Here is a 22,244-nt window from a genome sequence, read left to right on the forward strand (position 1 = left end):
AAATGCCCATTCAAATCCAGTAAAGTTTTCACTGTGGCCTTCATATCCAGTTCTAAATGAACACTGTACAACTGGGATGACAGAAAATTTCTTTTGGAGGAAATTAGGGCCAACATGTGATCAACACATCATCTAATTAAGGGGGCAGGGTACTAAGATTGCTTGGGTTCAAATTCTGGGTTCATAGTTCACTAGCTGAGTGAACTTGGAGGAGCTGCTTAATTTTATGTCTTAGTTTACTTATCTGTAAAGTGGGAATAATCATGGTGTTTTCCTCCTGGAGCTTTTGTAAGGATTTGAAGAAGCGATATATTTAAAATGCTTAGAACACTGTCTGGCATTCAGTAAGTTGTGGCTATTGTTTTGAACGTTGGCAAACCCCAAACATAGTAATTATCAAGAGTAGAACAGTTAGGCCTAACAGCTCTGGTCCACAAATGATGTTACATTGAGAGCCACAGGTTGGCAGTCACTCCCCCAAAAGTGAGCCATGAACTACAGAACATCGTAACTGATGTGAATGTCTATTTCGACTTTGCTTTCCCTTGCTCCCACCCACTCGCCTCTCTCAAGGCAGCCTCTGACAGCCCAAACACCCTGGACCAGCAGAGCCTGGAAGGCTCAGCAGTGATTTCAATCTGACTTAGCCGCTCCACGCCCCGCTCCCCTTCCCCAGCATTTGCCTTCCAAGGGAGTGCTTTTGTATTAAGTCCCATCTCAGACTCCTTCTCACCATATAAATGATTCCCTTGAATCAATATTCTACTGCTGCTCTCTCTGGTTCCCATTCTTGGACTGGGGTTAGGAAAACTGTTTTTTCTCCTTCAGTTTCATTGACCTCCACCCACCCCCAAAAGATTCTAATTATGATCATAAGCACATTTGGTGCCAGTAATAGACTTGTTTGAAGAAAAAGAAAAACCATTCAACCTGAAAAAACAGCACAAGGGTCAGATAACAATGGAAGGGCTGTCACAAGGCAGTACACCATTGCCAAGAGTGCCAACTGACAGCTGATGCTCTGATTCTGGACACGGGGAGAAAAATTACTGTGGCTGGAGTGTCCATGGAAGGTTTTTCAAAGAGAGAAGAGCTTGAGCTGACCCTGAAGAGACCTGGAGCTCTGTGGCTCCCAAGCTGGTATAATCCAGGTGAAAGGGATGGTCTGAGTAGAAGTATGTGGTCAGAGGCAGGGACGAGGCCAGTACCTCTGCTGGAGCATTTATGTTGTGGGCAGTGGCAAAGAGTCTGAAGCTAAGGATGGGAGTGACACGATAAGTGCCCATTATTATGGTTGACAGTAGGATACGAATGATCTGTGGAATGTAAATTTAAAGCCAATGTGGTAAACTGCAGAACAGCGGTATATCACAACTGTGCTAAAGGTATTTTTTTTTTAAGATTTTATTCATTTATTTGACAGACAGAGATCACAAGCAGGCAGAGAGGCAGGCAGGAGGCAGGCAGAGAGGCAGGCAGAGAGAGGAGAAAGCAGGCTCCCCATGGAGCAGAGAGCCCGATGTGAGGCTCGATCCCAGGACCCTGGGATCATGACTCAAGCCAAAGGCAGAGGTTTTAATCCACTGAGCCACCCAGGCATCCCTGTGCTAAAGGTTTTCTTATTCCAGACCATGCAACACCCAAAAATAAGGTGAACCATCCTTTGGCTAGCGGAACTGAAGTCAGAATCAACTATGCACTACTTCAAAGACCTAAACTTCTGCTTACTTGTGTATCTATAATTTAAGTAGTTAATGTCTAACTATTTCATATGAACTTATGCGTGCAGGCACATACATATAATTGACAAAAGCATAGAGTCATCTGCAGTCACTTGCATGTAAATGGCAAGTGTCACAGGAAGGGAGAATGCATGGAGTGAAGGTGAGGGCAAGAGTGCCTCTGTGACTATGTAAGGCAGTGGGTTTGGCTGTGTGAATGCTATGCCCTCTCTCTAACCCACAAGACCCAACAATATTAGTCTGGCAGGGTGTGGACAGCAGGGATTACTGTGGCATTGGCAAATGTGAGCGTGGCTGCTGTACTACCCTTCTGAACACAATCTTTTAGTATTGTTGAATTTTTGTTTGTTCTCTGGTGGTGTGGTTACAGGAGTCATCTATAAGGCCAAAGGTATATAATCCAATAATTTTATGGAATGATTTGTGATCTGAGATCAAGCCTGTTAGGCTTTAGAAGTTATAAAGGCATTAAAAGAATGTAGGCGCCTGGGTGGCTCAGTGGGTTAAAGCCTCTGCCTTCAGTCCCAGTCATGATCCCAGGGTCCTGGGATCAAGCCCCCTATCAGGCTTTCTGCTCAGCAGGGAGTCTGCTTTCCCCACTCTCTCTCTCACCTGCCTCCCTGCCTACTTGTGATCTCTGTCTGTCAAATAAATAAATAAAATCTTAAAAAAAAAAAAAAAGAATGTAGGAAAAATGGGGTGCCTGGGTGGCTCAGTGGGTTAAAGCCTCTGTCTTCTCAGGTTGTGATCCCCGGACCCTAGGATTGAGCCCCACATGGGGCTCTCTGCTCAGTAGGGAGCCTGCTGCCCCTCTCTTTCTCTGCCTGCTTTTTTGCCTACTTGTGATCTCTGCTGGTCAAATAAATAAATAAAATCTTGGGGGGGGGGAAGAATGTAGGAAAAAGAACCTTCTGTGGATGAAGTAGACTTTTGGTGGTGGGGGGATAGGGTGGGGGCAGAATTGTTCAGTTTTACTGCTAACTACGTTTTATTAGATCTTTGACTCAGAAACTTACAAATGATCTGGTCACTTTTTGAGTTTTGAAAACTAAAACACAGTTTAATATCCCAACATAATAAAACAATACTTTCCTGTGGGATCTTTTATTAAGGATTTAAAGATGCTTTTTGTTAAGCACAAATTTATTTCCAAGTGACTGAAAAATCATAAAGCCTGTATTTTGAGCTCCATGCATGCTGGACACAGTAAAAATAAGGGTTAAAAATAAAGCCAAATGGAGAAAAAAATGCTATAGGAATACTCCTATCTAATAAATAAGGGCATTTTTGATAACTGCAGCTCCTCCCCCCAAACTGCAGCTCAGTCTCACCTGTCTTAGCTTTGCTCACACTGGATCGGCCGCTGAGCCGTCCATAACCAACCACCCCGCCTCCTGAAGGTTCTTTCCCTCAAACATAAAATGAACAACAGCTTTTCACAGCGTTCAGGTGAAAATTAAACAAGATTACGCAGACCTAAGTGCTCTGCACGCTGAAAAGTAGGTACAGAAGTTAATTGTAATGCTTCCTGCGGTGCACGGGCCTCGCTCCCGCCTTGGGGGCCTTCCTCCACGATTTGCTCGCGCTCTCAGCCCTGACCCGGGCTCTTCTGCGTGTTTATCTGCTCGTTAACTTAATAAATATTCACCGCCATTGTTAATTTTCCCGGCAACAACAGGTGGAGGGGACATGCCATCCGCCCTGTCCCCTAGCGTGGGGCTCTTGCTTTGCGTCCCAAAGTACCTTGGGGATCCAGGACACCCACACTGCCACCTCGCCCCTGAGCTTGCTGCAGAGCCCCCACCTTCAGCCCCCGGGCCCCGCGGGCCCCGCCGGCCCCGCCTCCGCCGGGCGCGCGCTCTGTGGGCGGGGTCGGCTGAAGGAGCCGCTCCGTGATTGGCCGCGCCTGAGCAACCGGGCGACGCCGTGGTCAACACGCCGCGCCATTCGGGCTGGGGTCACAGAGAAATCGAACGTCTGAAATTCTTCGCGCCAAGCGGCGACCCTTCGCTTGCCGAAGTCGCTGCTTTACCAACCAGCGGGATGAGCGCCTCTCCGGCTTTTTGGGGTGACAGGGTCCCCAGAGGATGAGAGGGCGGCTGCTAAACAGGAACCTCCTTGTCTTTCATCCGACAGACTGCCTAGTAAGTGGGATGCGATCCCTTCCACGACAGAACCTTCGAGGTTTCCAGGAAGCTGTGGAGGGAAAGCTTGGAATTACGCAGTTTCCTACGTGGACGCCCTCCACAAAAGTTACTAAGCCAGTTTGCCAGGTTCTCTGGTCCTGGGGTCAGGCTGAGACACAGGTAGAAGACCCCTCCTGTTGTGAAACTCTTCCCACCCTACTCCACTCCCCGCGAAGCCCAGCCGCTCTGGTGGAGGACCAGCTTTCTTGGTTTCCCACTTACCACAGGCCAACAGCAATAAGAAGGTGAAGTGCACATGCGTTTGGAGTTAATACAAGAACCAGGAGAAAGTTATTTTTAAGAAATAATGATAAAATTAATAGTCCCAAAACAGGGATCTGCGTGGATTACAGCTTTCTGCAACCTTCTGGTCTGGAATATTCTTTGGCTTTTTTCCATTCTTTTACATTTACGTGGTTTTCCACAATCACGTCACTAAGACAAGCCCCGTTTTTTCTTTTTATATGGGCATGCAACTTACTTAGTTTTGGTTTCCAGTTGGTAGAGTTCTCTTAACTTCTAGGGAGTTCTTGGTTTCCTTCTCAGAAATGGTCTTCCTAGAGAAGCCTCGTTATTCTTAGATTTTCTTTTCTTGACCCCATTTTCTTAACTGTGGGCCAGTCCATTTCAGTCTTCTTTACTCTGCCCACATTATTTGAGCAGATGATCACAGGCTAGCCTTGCTCCTCGGGGCAGGAGAATGGAGGCAGGAGTCCATTAAGGGTTTCTGGGCGAGAGTTGCTCTAGAATACCCATGGGGCTTCGTCCCAGCTTCCTTTCTCCCTGGAACAACTGCAATTCAAAACTCACATAAATCACAAGATATACCCACCTAATCTAGACTTCATTTCAACAAGGACTGACAAGGATATAGGCAGTTTTGGATGTTGATGATAAAACAGAAGTATACCCAATGGTTAACCTGAATTAATGGACTTGAATATGTGCGTTGTGCCTCAATCTCTGACCATATAGGACCTACTCTGTTAAACCATGAGAGCTTCCTCTAGGTGCTCCCCTCAGGACGACCTTGGGGCATCCCTATGAGCAGACTTTAGCAGCACCCAATGACTGTGCTTGACCCCTCTGGTTCCTTTAGTTGGGGCCTTTGACTTGTGCCCACTTAACCTTTCTATTTTTCCCCCGCAAGCTTTCCCTGCCTGCTCCTCCCTTCAGCTCAGCCTTTCACTCCCCCACCTCCTCCCTGTTTATACTTCTTCATTCTCTTTTGGAAATCCTTTCATATTTCCTCAAACTTAAGCTCTTCGCATAGCTTTTAAAACTTAGGGCAGGGTTCAACCGGATTTGTTGTTTCTTACTTCTGGATTCCTCTGTTCCCTAATTTGTGATAACCCCAGATGAAGAAATCCCAAAAAACCACAGTAATAATAATAACATAGTAATATGTGGAAAAGAGTGTGTCTCTATTAAAGAGACAGCTATTACCTGGTAATAGACTTGTTTGAACTAAAAAATCTTTGCCTTGTTTGAAAAATCAGTATTCTCAGTAATTCTGAGTGATCAGTTTAATTCAGCTCAACACCCTTACAAAGTGCCTGCTGTTTTTAAGGCACTGTGCTGTGCTGAGGATATTCATACAGTTTGTCCCTATAGTCACTGAACCTTCTTTTAGTCTAGAGAGGATGAATCTGAAGTGCCGGAAGTCATATTGGTGAAATGTCAAAACAAAAGTGGGAGCTTTGCTGGGAAGATGTTGCAGAAGTTTGGTGAGGGGGTCTGGAAAGGCTTAATGGAGGTGGTAGAGCTTGCAGTTCATTGAAGGTTAAGGTGGTGGTTCCCATAGGAGAACCACCTGAGACCAGCTTGGAGCTTGGAAAGGGGGTGGGCAGTGTGTGGAGGGGTTGCTTTCTCAGATCATTTGGGTTCATTGCTCTGGCAGGATCTCTTATCCAGTCTGAGTAGAACGATCCCTTCTGTTGGGAGATGCCCTTTCTTTCCTTCCCTGTCTCCTTGGATTATTTCCATTGTCCAGTTGCTTTCATTTCCGATAATATGGGTCTTCTCAGGCTAACAAATCCTGAGTCAAGACCTGAATCAGAATGACTCATATACGTTCTCAAATTCAGTAGAGCCAGCCAGACCTTTTAAAAAATATTTATTAAAAAAATTTTTTTTAAACCACATGAGTGCAGGAGGCACTGGGGCATGCCCCTTAGCTGGAGGAATCAGTTGCCTTCTGTTTGGAATCAAGAACATGTCCCTTTGGCCTTAAAATGTACAACTCTCCTGAAACCTTTTAGTTTCCAAAATCCAGTTTAGTTGCCTTATAAAGACATTTTACATAGCTGTGCTGCCATTTTAACCTATGACATGTAGCTTCCTCTAGTAAGAAGAACATAAGAGATGGGTGAGTATGTATCAGGGAGAAGAAAGATGAACTAGAAATGATGACATAATCAAAAATCTTTATTCTGAGCTTCCTTTTCTTGTTTCTATGGGAACTGTTAGCCAAATTTAAAAGTCCTTCAGTCTTTGTTGACCAGATCTCAAAAAATCTGTGAGTCTAACGTAGGAGGAGAAGCCCAAACTTAATAGCTCGTATGACTGGGGACTTAGGGGTAAAAAGGTACTCGAGGTAAAAGTGGTACAATTACTAAAGGTTAATGACTTTTAAATCATTTATTGGGGGACGCCTGGGTGGCTCAGTTGGTTAAGCAGCTGCCTTCGGCTCAGGTCATGATCCCAGCGTCCTGGGATCGAGTCCCACATCGGGCTCCTTGCTCCGCAGGGAGCCTGCTTCCCCCTCTGACTCTGCCTGCCACTCTGCCTGTGCTCGCTCTTGCTCTCTCTCTCTCTGACAAATAAATAAATAAAATATTAAAAAAAAATCATTTATTGGGACATAGCTCTTTCAAGTCTGTCAAGTGCTTATCCATGCATAACTCATTCAGTGCTTTTAATAATAACTTTTAATATCGTTTCATGAAAACTCCCTAGCTTATGTCCAGCTGATTTCTCTATTTGACTGATTTTCATATCGTAACAGAGACTTGCAGGGAATGTGGTTGGAGTTTTAGAAATGGGAAAAGGGAGTATTTCTGTTGTTGAAAATTTTTACAGCCCAGGAAACAAACACATGTGTTTCACACTCTGGGTACTGAGGTAAGCAGACCTTTCCTTCTCTCCCTGCCTGAAGGTGTGGTGAGTGGGTTAAGATTGCATTAGAGTCTGGGCCACTCCTTCCCTCTTGTATACATGAGCTATATTTAGGCAGGTCTAGATAAGTTTAATATGTAGCATATTGCCTTGAGTCCAGTTGGTCCCAGAACAGCTGGTTACATGACTCAGAATGTTTAAGTCCAACTTTAAAACATTTGGAAAGTGAATCCAGGTATTCTGGCTGGGGTGAGCCACAGTCCGGTTCCTCCCCTGTTGCTAGCTCCCCGTTAGATGTTCCATCTGTAGAACCACTGTATTTCCTGTCAGGGTTTTACCCTCTGAATCCTCTTTGGACGTAAAAGGTCCAGTGCAATTATAATTGGAATACTGATTTATAATGAAGGTTCAGGAGAGAATGTTTATTTTCTAAAATGGAAGAGCTTTGCATTTTTCTGATTATAATAGTCAATCCTCTTTCAGAAATGTTTAAATAATGTAAACATTTAAACAATGTAGAAAAAGCAAAAACCACATATATTCCCACCACACAGATAAAACTACTATAAACTGTTGGCAGTTACCTTTCTAGATGTTTTCCTTTGTGCATACATGGGTATGTATGGATAGATATTGAACTTTGCAGATATATTTTAGCAATATATGTGGGTATCTTCTTTGTCAGCAAATAAGCATCTATATTAAACATTTTTAACTGGTAGATTGAATCCACTTAATGATTGTGCTGTAATTAATATTAAACCTATCCTTTGTTGATGTCAGATTGTTTCCAAGTCTTCAGCAAGTCTGATTTTGACAATTGCTCTTATGGGAGGTCTCTGTGACTTAGATCCTAATTCAGAGATGGAGCTCTCAGCCTCATCTTCCACCATCTCTGAGCAGCAGCTGCAGGGGCAAGAGAGACAAAGCAACACGAAAACAGACTTGGCTGGGCAGAGTCTCATCTCATCTGAGGAATGGCTTCAACTGCATGGGCTTAAGAGCAACAAATTGACCTTGAAACAGATTCTTTCACAGATTGGATTCCCACATTGTGAAGGTAAAGTACTCATAAAGCAATGCTGGTTGGGAATCCCAACCAGCTTGCCATGCTTTAGCTTTTGAGGGTTCTGCATCAGTTCTGAAGGTCCCCCCCAAACCACAGGCCTCTGATCTTGTTTTGATCTCACATCCTTATCCATAAAAAATGTGCATGGACCCCCAATATGTGTTTGTTACATAGGTATATGATTGTCAGTCCACTTACTAAACATTGCTTATTTTCATTGCCTAAATATTGCTTAATTTCATTCTTAGTCTTTTTTAAAGATGGAAAAAAAAAAAGAAATAGAAGTTGTATGTATTTCAGCAGATATCTTCTTTATCTCTTGGGATGTGCGAACCCTTTAGGAGGTTGTTGATTAAGACAATAGCTATGTGTGGTTTCAGGGAGAGTGAGCGATTTTACTGTTGTGGGCTGTCTTATGTGACAGGCTAGTTTTTCTGAACACATTGCTTCGATATTCGGTCCTGAACTCCCAGTAGCGGAGTATGGAAATGGGTGAGGATGTGTTTTGTTTTTGTGTATATTTATTTTCTGATGACATACTGAGTTGAGTTGCTCCTGAAATATAGGGCCTGGGGACCAGGGATACAGAATGTCTTAGGAAGTGTGAGCCTTCCCAGTGTGCCCTGTCCAGCATGGCAGTAATACCCCACTTGAGGAGCACTCCTTCAATCAGGGCAGTTGCCATTACTTGGATTTTACTAATTCTGTATTAGCCAATTAATTAATGAATTAAACACGTATTTATTGAGTGGCCAATAATACTGTGTTTCTGAGATTTTCACCAGTTCCCTTGGCAGCTTTGTTCCAGACTGGTGATAAGGAAGGCCTAGGGCATGGGGGCCCATTTTAATGCAAGGCCTTGCTTTTCAGAGCTCAGGCTGTGTGCTCCCATTTATCCTTCCACAAGGGGTGATACAGCCCTCTATCTTCTAAATGCAAGGTCTATGGGATTCCTTTGTAAGGAAACAAAGCAGTTTTTTTTTTTTTTAAGATTTTATTTATCTATTTGACTGACAGAAATCACAAGTAGACAGAGAGGCAGGCAGAGAGAGGGAGAGGGAAGCTGACTCTCTGCTGAGCAGAGAGCCCAATGTGATGCTTGATCCCAGGACCCTGAGATCATGACCTGAGCTGAAAGCAGAGGCTTAACCCACTTAGCCCAGGTGCCCTGGAAACAAAGCAGTTTAATCTTGTATTTCAAGTAACTATAATTCAGTCACTAATATTAGCAAAAATAGCAGTTCTTTCTTTATATTTTGTCAAAGATTTTTCAATCTAAGGTCATGGAAGTTACTGCTCTATGATTTTATTTTCTTTTAATGCCCTTGCTAGGCTTTGGCATCAGGATTATGCTGGCCTCGTAAAATGATTTGAAAGTATCCCCTTCTCCTGTATGTTCTTCTTCTTCTTTTTTAATGTAGTGTTCAGTGGTTCCTTATTTATGTATAACACCCAATACTCATTACAACACGTGCCCTCCTTAATACCCATCACCAGCTTACCCCATCTCCCTACCCCTCTCCCCTCTAAACAGTTTCCCAGAGTCCATAGTCTCTCATGGTTTGTCTCCCCCTCTGATTTCCCCTCCTTCAGTTTTTCCTTCCTTCCCTGATTGTTTTCTGTGCTTTTCCTTATGTTCCACATATGAGTGAAACCATATGATAATTGTCTTTCTCTGCTTGACTTATTTCACTTAGCATAATCCCTTCCAGTTCCATCCATGTCAATGCAAATGGTAGATATTCATGCTTTCTGATGCCCGAGTAGATTCCATTGTTTATATGGACCACATCGTCTGTCGAAGGGCATCTTGGCTCCTTCCACAGTTTGGCTATTGTGGGCATTGCTGCTATGAACATTGGGGTGCATGTGCCCCTTCTTTTCACTACATCTGTATCTTTGGGATAAATACCCAGTAGTGCAATTGCTGGGTCATAAGGTAGCTCTATTTTTAACTCCTGGATGTTCTGATGGTGCTTTTATATGGGTGGTACTATTTCTTCTTTAAATGTTTGATGGAATATACCAGTGAAACTTACCTGAGCCTGGAGTTTTGTTTGTAGGAAAAGTTTGATGAGAAATTCTGTTCTGTAATCAGGATAGAGATCTTCTGTTTCATCATGCTGATTTTGAAAATTTGTGTTTTTCAAGAAATTTGTCATTTTATCAGTGTTTTCTAACATATTGACAAAACATGTTTCGTAATATTCCCTTAACATTTTTTTAATGCCTGTAGAATCTAAAGGTGTTCCTTCTTTCATTTCAGATATAATTTGTGTTTTTTCCTCACGTCTTTCCTTTTTTTTTTTTTTTTTTTTTTTTAAAGATTTTATTTATTTATTTGACAGAGAGAGATCACAAGTAGGCAGAGAGGCAGGCAGAGAGAGAGAGAGGGAAGCAGGCTCTCTGCTGAGCAGGGAGCCCGATGCGGGACTCGATCCCAGGACCCTGAGATCATGACCTGAGCCGAAGGCAGCGGCTTAACCCACTGAGCCACCCAGGCGCCCTCCTCACGTCTTTCTTGATAAGTCTTGTTCAGGGTATATCATAACTCTTCAAAGAATCAGATTTTGGGTTTGTTGGTTTTTTTGTTTTGCCCTGTTCTTTGTTTTCTATTTCATTGCTATCTGCTTTGAACTTTATTATTTATTTTCTTCAACTTACTTTAATTTGCATTTCTTTTTCTAGCTTAAGGTGGAAACTTAGATAATTGATTTTTAAGCCTTTCTTCTCTTCTCATGTAGACATCTAAAATTCCTCTAAGCATTAGTTTAGCTGAATCCAAATCTTGATAGGTAGTACTTTCATTGTTATTGAATTGAGAATACTTTTTTTCTCTTGTGACTTTTTCCCTTGATTCATTTTTGAAATGTTTAATTTGTAAATATTTTAGGATTTTAAAAGAATCCTTGTTACTTAATTTACTACTGTTTATGTCAGAAAACATAGCCTGTAACACTTTCATCTTTTGAAATGTGCTGAGATTTGTGTTATGTCCCAGCATGTATCTTGGTTCACATTTCATGCACACTTGAAAAGAATGTGTAATCTGCAGTTGTTATATAGTACTTATAAATGTTCATTAGTCAAGATGGTTGGTTTTATTCTATTATAGATGTGCAGTGTCTTTAGAGATTTTTTTGCCTAGTGGCTTTGTCCATTTCTCCCTTTAGTTCTATCAGCTTTATTCATGCAGTTTGAAACTTTAAATACATACACATTTGGGATTGTCATATCTTTCTGATGAATTGACAAATTTTTAATAATTTTTCAGTGTGCATCTCTGTCTCATATAGTAGTTATTTGACATTTACTTTGATATTGATACAACTCCTTTAGCTTTCTTTTGCTGTATTTGCATGTAGCGTATATGTTTTTAGTCTTTTACTTTCAAACTATCTGTAGTATCTCTTTAAGAAGTTCCTCTTTAATCCATTCTCATAATCTGTCTTTTTTTTTTTTAAAGATTTTATTTATTTATTTGACAGAGAGAGATCACAGGTAGGCAGAGAGAGAGGGGAGGAAGCAAGCTCCCTGCGGAGCAGAGAGCCCAATGCGGTGCTCGATCCCAGGACCCTGGGACTGTGAACTGAGCCGAAGGCAGAGGCTTTAACCCACTGAGCCACCCAGGTGCCCCATCATAATCTGTCTTTTAATTGTAGTGTTTGGTTCTGTACATTTAATGTAATAATTGATGGAGTTAGATTTAGGTATGCCATTTTGCTATTTGTCTTTTTCTTTCCTCTGTTTCTCATTTCCTGCCTTCTTTTGGGTAAATTGTTTATTTTTAAACATTTCATTTCATCCCATTTAAATTTCAGTAGACTTTATAGGTATGCCTTTTTGCATTATGTTTTCAGTGGTTGCTCTCATGATTGAATCGTTGTAACCAGTCTGCTAAAAGTTAACTTTGTACTACATCATGTAAGATGTAAGAAACTTGTAGCAGTATAACTCCACTTAGCCCTACTCCTGTCCCTGGTATTATTGTTTTAATATATTTTATTTTTATATACATCATAAATCTCACAAATCAATGTTATAGTTACTGCTTTAAAAAGTCATTTGTCTTATAAAGAAACTGAGTGGGAAAAAAATAGCATTTTACAATCCACATATTTACTATTGATGATATTCTTCCTTCCTGTAAGACTTGCAGTTCCATCTGCTATTTGTTTCTAAAGAATTTCTTTTAAGCATTTCTTGTAGTGCAGGTCCTATGAATGACGGATTTTCTTAGTTTTTGTTTATCTGATTTTGCTTTGTTTTTATTTCACTCTTCTTATTTTTTTGGATGATTGGTTGATACTTATTTCTTTTTCTTTTCTTTTTTTTTTTTTTTTTTTTGGAGAGAGAGAGCACCAGTGAGCCTGTGCCTGTGCATGTACATGCTCATGCGCATATGCGTGCAGTGCCAGGGGGTGGGGCAAAGGGAAAGAGAGAAGAAAATTCCTAGCAGGCTCCACCCAGTGCAGATCCCCATGCCAGCTTGATCCCACAACCTTGAGATGCATGACCTGAGCCAAAATCAAGAGTCAGACACCTAGCTGAGCCACGCAGGTGACCCACTGGTTGATACTTTTTATCCTGAACTAGTGATAGCTTTACAGGAAGTTACAAAGATAATATAGACAGATCCCAAGTACCCTTCAGTGAGTTTCTCCTAATGGTTACATCTTATAAAGTTATAGTATAATATCAAATTCAGGAATTTGACATTGATTCACTGTATGTGAATAATTCTGTGTAATTTTGCCACTTGTGTAGATTTGTGTAATCATCACCACTGTCAAGATGTACAACTATTTATCATCACAAAGATCTCCCTTATGCTACCCCATTCTAGTTGTACAGACACCCTACCCACCAATATCCTTAATTTCTAGCAATCACAAGTCTGTTTTCTATCTCTGATTTTCTTATGTAGAGAATGTTTATATAAATGGAATCATGTAGTATGTGACCTTTTGAGATTGGCATTTTTTCATTTGGCATTATTTCTTTGAGGTTCATCCAAGTTGTTGCATGTAGCAATGGTTTCTTTCTTTATATTGCTGTAGTATTCCAGAATATTGGATGTACCACTGTTTGTTTAGCCAGTTACCATTAAAGGGTAGTTTCCAGTTTGGGGCCATTACAAATAAATCTGCTATGAGCAGTTTACAGGTTTTTGTGTGATGATAAGTTTTCATTTCTCTGGGATAAATGCCCAGGAATATAATTGCTACATGGTAAGTTGTGTGTTTATTTTTTGTTTTGTTAAGTTTTATTTTGTCTTATTAAGAAACTGCTAAACTTTTCCAGGGTAGCTCTATTATTCATTTCAGTAATAATAGGAGAGAAACAGTTTCTCCATATCATCACCAGCGTTTAATACTGTCACCATTTATAAGTTTTAGCTGTTTTAATAGTTGTGTAGTGATAGTTTGTTGTGGTTTTGTCTGTGTTTCCCTAATGTTTAGTTTTGTTGAACATCTTTTCATGTGCTTATTTGCTCTATATTATCTTTGGCAAGATGAATATTTCTTCATGTATTCTGATCATTTTCTTTTTTTTTTTTTTCCTACAACTGACGATACTTTATTCAATGCTATTAAAATTACACAATGACAATTTTCTTTTTTTCTTCTTTTTTTAATAATTTTTTATTTTTTATAAACATATATTTTTATCCCCAGGGGTACAGGTCTGTGAATCGCCAGGTTTACAAACTTCACAGCACTCACCAAAGCACATACCCTCCCCAATGTCCATAACCCCACCCCCCTTCTCCCAACACTCCTCCCCACCAGCAACCCTCAGTTTGTTTTGTGAGATTGAGTCACTTATGGTTTGTCTCCCTCCCAATCCCATCTTGTTTCATTTATTCTTCTCCTACCCACTTAAGCCCCCAGGTTGCATCACCACTTCCTCCTATCAGGGAGATCATATGATAGTTGTCTTTCTCTGCTTGACTTATTTCGCTAAGCATGATACGCTCTAGTTCCATCCATGTTGTCGCAAATGGCAAGATTTCATTTCTTTTGATGGCTGCATAGTATTCCATCGTGTATATGTACCACATCTTCTTGATCCATTCATCTGTTGATGGACATCTAGGTTCTTTCCATAGTTTGGCTATTGTGGACATTGCTGCTATAAACATTCGGGTGCACGTGCCCCCTCGGATCACTACGTTTGTATCTTTAGGGTAAATACCCTGTAGTGCAATTGCTGGCTCATAGGGCAGTTCTATTTTCAACATTTTGAGGAACCTCCATGCTGTTTTCCAGAGTGGCTGCACCAGCTTGCATTCCCACCAACAGTGCAGGAGGGTTCCCCTTTCTCCGCATCCTCGCCAGCATCTGTCATTTCCTGACTTGTTGATTTTAGCCATTCTGACTGGTGTGAGGTGATATCTCATTGTGGTTTTGATTTGTATTTCCCTGATGCCGAGTGATATGGAGCACTTTTTCATGTGTCTGTTGGCCATCTGGATGTTGTCTTTGCAGAAATGTCTGTTCATGTCCTCTGCCCATTTCTTGATTGGATTATTTGTTCTTTGGGTGTTGAGTTTGCTAAGTTCTTTATAGATTTTGGACACTAGTCCTTTATCTGATATGTTGTTTGCAAATATCTTCTCCCATTCTGTCAGTTGTCTTTTGATTTTGTTAACTGTTTCCTTTGCTGTGCAAAAGTTTGATCTCGATGAAATCCCAATAGTTCATTTTTGCCCTTGCTTCCCTTGCCTTTGGCGTTGTTCCTAGGAAGATGTTGCTGCGGCTGAGGTCGAAGAGGTTGCTGCCTGTGTTCTCCTCAAGGATTTTGATGGATTCCTTTCACACATTGAGGTCCTTCATCCATTTTGAGTCTATTTGTGTGTGTGGTGTAAGGAAATGGTCCAATTTCATTTTTCTGCATGTGGCTGTCCAATTTTCCCAACACCATTTATTGAAGAGGCTGTCTTTTTGCCATTGGACATTCTTTCCTGCTTTGTCGAAGATTAGTTGACCATAGAGTTGAGGGTCTATTTCTGGGCTGTCTATTCTGTTCCATTGATCTATGAGTCTGTTTTTGTGCCAGTACCATACTGTCTTGATGATGATAGCTTTGTAATAGAGCTTGAAGTCCGGAATTGTGATGCCACCAACTTTGGCTTTCTTTTTCAATATCCCTTTGGCTATTCGAGGTCTTTTCTGGTTCCATATAAATTTTAGAATTATTTGTTTCATTTCTTTGAATTCTGATCATTTTCTAATTAAATTTTTTCAGTGTTCAGTTTTGAGAGCTCATTATATATTCTAGATATGAGTCCTTTGTCACACATGTGGCTTGCAGATATATTTTTCTAGTCTGTAGCTTATCTTTTCATTCTCTAAAGAGAGTTTCTCAGAGCAAAAGTTTTAAATTTTGGTGACTTTATTGATTTATCAATTTTTTTCTTAATATAGAGCTTACTAATTCTCAAAGACTTTCGTCTATATTTTTACTGAAAGTTTTATAGTTTTACATCTTGTATTTAGCCCATGATCAGTTTGAGTTATTTCTGTATAAGTTCCTTTTTTGACTGTGGATATCCAGTTGCTCCAGGACCTTTATTTAAAATCAAAATAAAAAGGTTTTTGCACAGTGAAGGAAACCATCAACAAAAAGACATTCAGTTAATGTGAGAAGGTATTTGCAAATAATATACCTGATAAGGGCATAATATCTGAAGTATATAAAGAGCTTATGCAATTCAACACAAAAAAACCCCAAACAACCTAGTTTAAAAATGGGAAGGGGACTTGAATAGACATTTTTCCAAAGAAGACATCCAGATAGCTAACAGACCTGGGAAAAGTTGCTTAACATCACTTATCATCAGGGAAATACAAATCAAAACTAAATGAGATATCACTGTTAGGGTCCGTAATCAAAGGAGCGAGACTGATACAAAGCGAAGGTCAAGCAAAGCTTTATTTTGACCCAAGCATCGAGCATCAAACTGACCTGTCAGGGCCGTCTCTTGCATAGAGGCGACCCCTCCCAGCCTCACAGATGTACTTTTATAGAGGTAGTTTAGCCGGGCTATACACAGGTGGCCAATGAGATTGCAATACACAGAGAAAACTGCACAGTCATGCTAGGTCTGCCACACACAGGAAAAAACTGCTAGGTAACACACAGGTGGCCAATTGAATTTCAATTTACCCTAGTAGATATATGCGTGCCCCACTGATTAGATGTCTTCATCTGGCCTGACCTGCCCTTGTATCTAGGCTTTGCAAGTAAGTTCCTCTGGGAGGGGCGGGGTCATCTAAGTTCACTACATAAACACAAAATGACTCCCTCTGGCCAACCAGGCCCTTAAAATCACCTCATACTTGTCAGGATGGCTAAAAATAAAAAACACAAGAAATAGCAAGTATTGGTGAAGATGTACAGAAAAAGGAATCCTTGTACACTGGTGGTGGGAATGTAAACTGGTGCAGCCACTGTGAAAAACAGTGTAGAGGTTCCTCAAAAAATTAAAACAGAAATACCATATGATCAGGTAATTCCACTATGGGGTATTTACTCAAAGAAAAGGAAAACACCAATTTGAAAAGATTTTCATGCCTAAGTTTATTACAACATTATTTATAATAGCCAAGATATAGAAGCAAACTAAATATCCATAGTTAGACTAATGGATAAGGAAGATGTGGTATATACATAACAATGGACTATTATGGCTCCATAAAAAGGATGAGATCTTACCATTTGCAGCAATAAGGATAGACTTAGAGGGTATTATGATAAGTAAGATAAATCAGACTGAGAAGGATAAATACTATGCGATTTTATTCATGTGGAATCTAAAAAACAAATGAGAAAGCAAACGAAAAGCAGAGTCAGAGCTATGCAGGGGACCTATGTTGGTTCCCAGAGTTGGGGTGGAGTGGAGGACATAGGATTCCAGTTATGGAATGAATAAGTCAGAGGAATAAAAAGCATAGCAAAGGGAATATAGCCAATGATATTGAAGTAGCATTGTATAGTGACATAGCTACACTTACAGGGAGCATATATTGTTTCATGAAGTTGAGTCACTATGTTGTGTACCTGAAATAAATGTAACGTTGTATGTCAGCTGTATGAAAATAAAAAAATGAAATCATAAAATCAAAGACTGTCCTTGTTGTTTTGAATTGCTTTTGCATCTTTGTTAAAAATTAGGTGGTTGTAGTTGTATGGGGCTATTTCTGGGTTCTCTATTTTGTTTTATTTCTCTGTGTGTCTGTTTCTACTAATACCATATAGTCTAGATTACTGTAACTGTGTAATGTCTTGAAATAGGCAGACTGATTACTCTACTTCAATCTTTTTCAAAATTGTTTTAGGTATGGGGCTCCTGAGTGGCTCAGTGGGTTAGGCCTCTGCCTTCGGCTCAGGTCATGATATCAGGGCCTTGGGATCAAGTCCGCACTGGGGGGGGTCTCTGCTCCACAGGGAGCCTGCTTCCTCCTCCTCTCTCTCTCTGCCTGCCTCTGCCTACTTGTGATCTCTCTCTGTCAAATAAATAAATAAATAAATAAAATACATATTTTTAAAAAATTGTTTTAGGTATAATTTCTTCACCTTTTCGTATAAATTTTAGAATAACCATGACTGTGTCTACAAAAATATTGCTGGGATTTTGATTGAAATTGCATTAAACCTGTATATCAATTTAAGTAGAATTGACATATTTACTATGTTGAGCCTTCCATCCATAAATATTGAATATTTTCCATCTATTTACATCTCTGATTTATCAGCTATTGTAATTTTCAATTACAAGTGCTAGCTAGAACTTTCAGTACTATGTTGAACAGCTGTAGTGAGAGTAGACATCTTTACCCCATATCAGATCTTTGGGGAAAGTTTCTGTCTCTTACCACTAAGTATAATATTAGCTGTAAGTTTTTTTTTTTTTTAAAGATTTTATTTATTTATTTGACAGAGAGAGATCACAAGTAGGCAGAGAGGCAGGCAGAGAGAGAGAAAGGAGGAAGCAGGCTCCCTGCCGAGCAGAGAGCCCGATGCGGGACTCGATCCCCGGACACCAGATCATGACCTGAGCCGAAGGCAGTGGCTTAACCCACTGAGCCACCCAGGTGCCCCTAGCTGTAAGTTTTTTATAGAATTAAAAAAATCAAGTTGAGGAAGGTCTCTCATATTCCTAATGTACTGAGAATTTTTACCATGAATTGGTATTGAATCTTTCTGTGTCAATTGAAAGTATCATGTGATTTTTTTCTTCCCTAGCCTTTTAATTTGATTGATTATACTGATTGGTTTTTGGATATTGAGCCAATATAGCTAATCATTTTTACATATGTAATCATGAAGGATATTAGTCTTCTCTTATTTTAGTACTGCCTTAATCTGGTTTTGGTATCAGGGTAATATTGGCTTCATAGAACAAGTTGGGAAATGTTCCCTTGTCTTCTGTTTTCTGGAAAATGCTATGTAGAATTTTAATTATTTCTTATATGTTTAGTAGAGTTCTCCAGAGAACTTCTCTATGCCTGGGGATTTCTGTTTGAGAAGTTTTTAATTATAAATTCATTTCCTTATTAGGTATGCTGCATTTCATATTAAGAAAGTTGTGGTAGTTTGTGTTTTTTTGTGGGATTTGTTCATTTCATCTAAATTGTCTACTATATGTGTGTGGAGTTCATTATAGTATTCCATTATTCTTCTGATGTCTGAGAGGTCTTTTTTTTTTTTTCCTGTTTCATTCCTGATACCAATAACTCATGTCTTCTCTCCTTTTCTTTTGTCAATTTTATTAATCTTATTAACATACCAACTTTTTATTTAATTGATTTTCTTTATTGCTTTTCTGTGTTTAATTTTCCTGATTTCTGCTTTGGTGTTTATCATATATTTCCTTCAGCTTTGGATTTGTTTTGCTATTTTTTTACTTTTTTTATATGGGAACTTAGATTAATGATTTGAGACTTTTCATTTCTTCTTATATAAGCATTTAGTGCTAGAAATTTCCCTCCTGGAAGTGTTCTTCACATTTTTTATAGGCTGTATTATCTTTTTCTTTCAGTTTAAAGTATTTTTTTAAATTTCTGTGGTACTTTCTCTTTGACCCATGGATTTTTTCAGAAGCATGTTATTTAGTTTCCAAGAATTTAGACATTTTCTTGTTATCTTTTTGTTACTGATTTGTAGTTTGTTTCTGTTGTGGAGAGAACATACTCTGTTTGGTTTTAGTTAAAAAAAATTTTTTTTAATAGCCATGGATATGATTGGTCTTGGTATATATTCTGTGCTTGTAAAAGAATGCATATTCTTCTGTTGTTGTGTATATTTTTCTATAAATGTCAATTAAATCTTGTTTGTTGATGGTATTGAGTATCCTTGCTGATTTTTTGTCTAGCCATTCTGTCAGCTGTTGAGAGAGCCGTATTGAAATCTCCAATTATAATTGTGAGCTTGTCTTTTTTCCTTTCAGTCCCATCAGTTTTTGCTTAAGATATTTGCAGTCTTTTGTTTGATGATACACTTTTAGGATTGCTGTGTCTTCCTGGTGGGTCGACACTTGAATTTATATAATGTTCTGCTCTGTCCCTAGTAATATTCTTTGCTCTTTAGTTTACTTTTCTGATATTAATATAGTCAATCTGCTTTCATTTTATTTCATACTTAAATTACATCTTTTTCATTCTTATGCTTTTAGCTTATATATGTCTTAATGTTTGAGGCAAGTTTCTTGAAGATACCCTATTGTTGGGTCATTATTTATTTATTTATTTTTAAAGATTATATTTATTTATTTGAGAGAGAGAGAGCATGAGAGGGAGGAGGGTGAGAGGGAGAAGCAGACTCCCTGCTGGGCAGGGAGCCTGTTGTGGGACTCGATCCTGGGACTCTAGGATCATGATCTGAGCCAAAGGCAGTTGCTCAACCACCTGAGCCACCCAGGTGCCATGGGTCATTATTTTAAATCCTCTTTGCAAATCACTAGTTTTTTCTCTCTTTCTAAATTTATTTATTGAGTTTTTATTTTAATTGCAGTACAGAGTTTTATTAGTGTTAGGTGTATAATATAGTGATTTGACAATTCCTTACATCACCTGGTGTTCATCATGACAAGTTCACTCCTTAATCCCCATCACCTATTTCACCCATCCCCCTACCCACCTACCCTCTGATAATCACCAGTTTGTTCTCTATGGTTAAGAGTCTTTTCTTCCCCCCATTTTTTTTCACTCGTTTGTTTTTTAAATTCTTCATATGAGTGAAATCACATGACATTCAGCCATAAAAAAGAATGAAATCTTGCCATTTGCAATGATGGAACTAGAGAGTATAATGTTAAGTGAAATAAGTCAGAGAAAGCCAATCACTATCATTTTAGTCTTGTACTCAGGCCATTTACATTTAATGTAATTATTAATTTGTTAAGGCTTAGACTGTGTATTGCCTTTTTGACCTTTGCCTTAATCATCGTGGACAAAAGAACCAGGAGACCAAGAAACAAACCTTGTTTTTCCTCCCCATGCATTCATGCATTAAAGGATTATGTATGTCAAAAATAGTTAACTTATATCATAACACCTAGAAACACCTCATTATTTAGGACAGAATACCAAGTATCATGGATTTTTGCTGTCACTGGAGATATAATTCAAATGGTATCAGAGAAGAAAATTTTGAAATAAAAATAAGGAATGTTGATGATGCATCGTTTTGACTACTTTTTCTTTTTTTTTTCTGAGTCGTTCTTAGGTTTTTTTTTTTTTTTTGACTACTTTTCTTTATAAAAATGCAGATTATGTGACTTCTCTGGGGAGACCTGTGGCTTCCCGATATGCTGATGGCCTGTTTCCACAGTTCTACAGACCCGAAGATGGCAGAGTATACAATGTAAGTCACAGTTCTCTTGATGGACAGGCCTTATGACATGCTTCTAGGTCTGGGAGTGGCCTATGTGAGGAGGCACACACTGCTTCCTATTGATGCAGTGGAGCAAGGCCTTACTTAGCAGGGCTGGAGGCTTTCTTGTGACAGCATGAGAGTGCTGAAAGTTACAGCTTAGGACCTGGGAAGGGAAGCACTTGACCTCTTAGATGAGTGCATGAAGCTGTTGACCAGAAAGTAAAAACCTTTGCATATAAGTACTTTGTTTTGCCTTGAAAATAAAGAAGAAAGAGTAGTATGACTGAGATTAGCAGACAGGCAAGGGCAGCTGCTGACCTGACAAATGCACTGGGAATAGAGGGCCACTTTTGCAGGTAGTTGTGAACAGAGCAAAAGGCACCTATTCCTGGAGTCCTGCATTCCAGCAATGCAGCATGTGACTTATGTACCCCTGTAACGTGTCTGGCCTTGTGCACACCCTGGCCCACCACAGGGAGCTCACAGAGACACTTGTCCCATCACGTCACTTTATGGATATTTCTTCATGTCAGTGCATGTCTGTGTACCTCCTGGACTGTTACTAATTCTTCTTCTTCTTTTTCTTTTTTTTTTAAGATTTTATTTATTTATTTGACAGAGAGACACACAGCAAGAGAGGGAACACAAGCAGGGGTAGTGGGAGAGGGAGAAGCAGGCTTCCCACTGAGCTGGGAGCCTGATGCCGGGCTCAATTCCAAGACCTTGGGATCATGACCTGAGCTGAAGGCCGACATTTAATGACTGAGCCACCGAGGTGCCTCTGTTATTTCTTAATGTTTAAAAAGTTCAGGGGTACCTGTTTGGGTCAGTTGGTAGAACATGTGATTCGTCATCTTAGGATTCTAAGTTCAAGCCCTACGTTGGGTGTAGAAATGACTTAAAAATTCAAATCTTAAAAAAAAAAAAAGTTTGAATTACTTTTTGAACTTAGCCCGGTTCTAAGCAATAATATCCATAGAATCTTGAGTTTGGTGTGCTGTATATATTTTTTACCTGAACTACATGGAAATCAGTACAGAACTATTGAAAACACCCATCTTTGCCATCTGACCACCTCCACAGCTCCTGTGACATGGTCCCACACTTGTTTCTGTACTGTTGTAAAAAGTTTAATAAGTGCTGTGGATACCAGCAAGAGATTTAGGAATTTTGCCTTTAGCAGCCATGCCAAGCAACAGGAGGGGGTGCCTGAGCTTGAGGAATAAGCTGAAGAGAGGCAGGGGATAG

General features: G+C 39.8%; 1 protein-coding gene across 2 annotated transcripts in view; it reads left to right on the plus strand.

The window, feature by feature from the left end:
- The first annotated feature begins 3,648 nt into the window (after nucleotides 1–3,648).
- VWA3B (von Willebrand factor A domain containing 3B) overlaps nucleotides 3,649–22,244 on the plus strand; it is a 236,408-nt gene continuing 217,812 nt past the window's right edge. Inside the window, exons 1-3 of one of the 2 annotated variants that reach the window (XM_032351983.1) lie at nucleotides 3,649–3,886; nucleotides 7,829–8,105; nucleotides 20,890–20,984. In XM_032351983.1, coding sequence (XP_032207874.1) covers nucleotides 3,830–3,886; nucleotides 7,829–8,105; nucleotides 20,890–20,984 — 429 coding nt within the window. In that variant the 5' untranslated portion in view covers nucleotides 3,649–3,829. The remainder of the gene's footprint in view (nucleotides 3,887–7,828; nucleotides 8,106–20,889; nucleotides 20,985–22,244) is intronic. The other variant, XM_032351982.1, reaches the window with a different exon arrangement.

This window comes from Mustela erminea, chromosome 7 (assembly GCF_009829155.1).
Source record: "Mustela erminea isolate mMusErm1 chromosome 7, mMusErm1.Pri, whole genome shotgun sequence".
Lineage (NCBI taxonomy): Eukaryota > Metazoa > Chordata > Mammalia > Carnivora > Mustelidae > Mustela > Mustela erminea.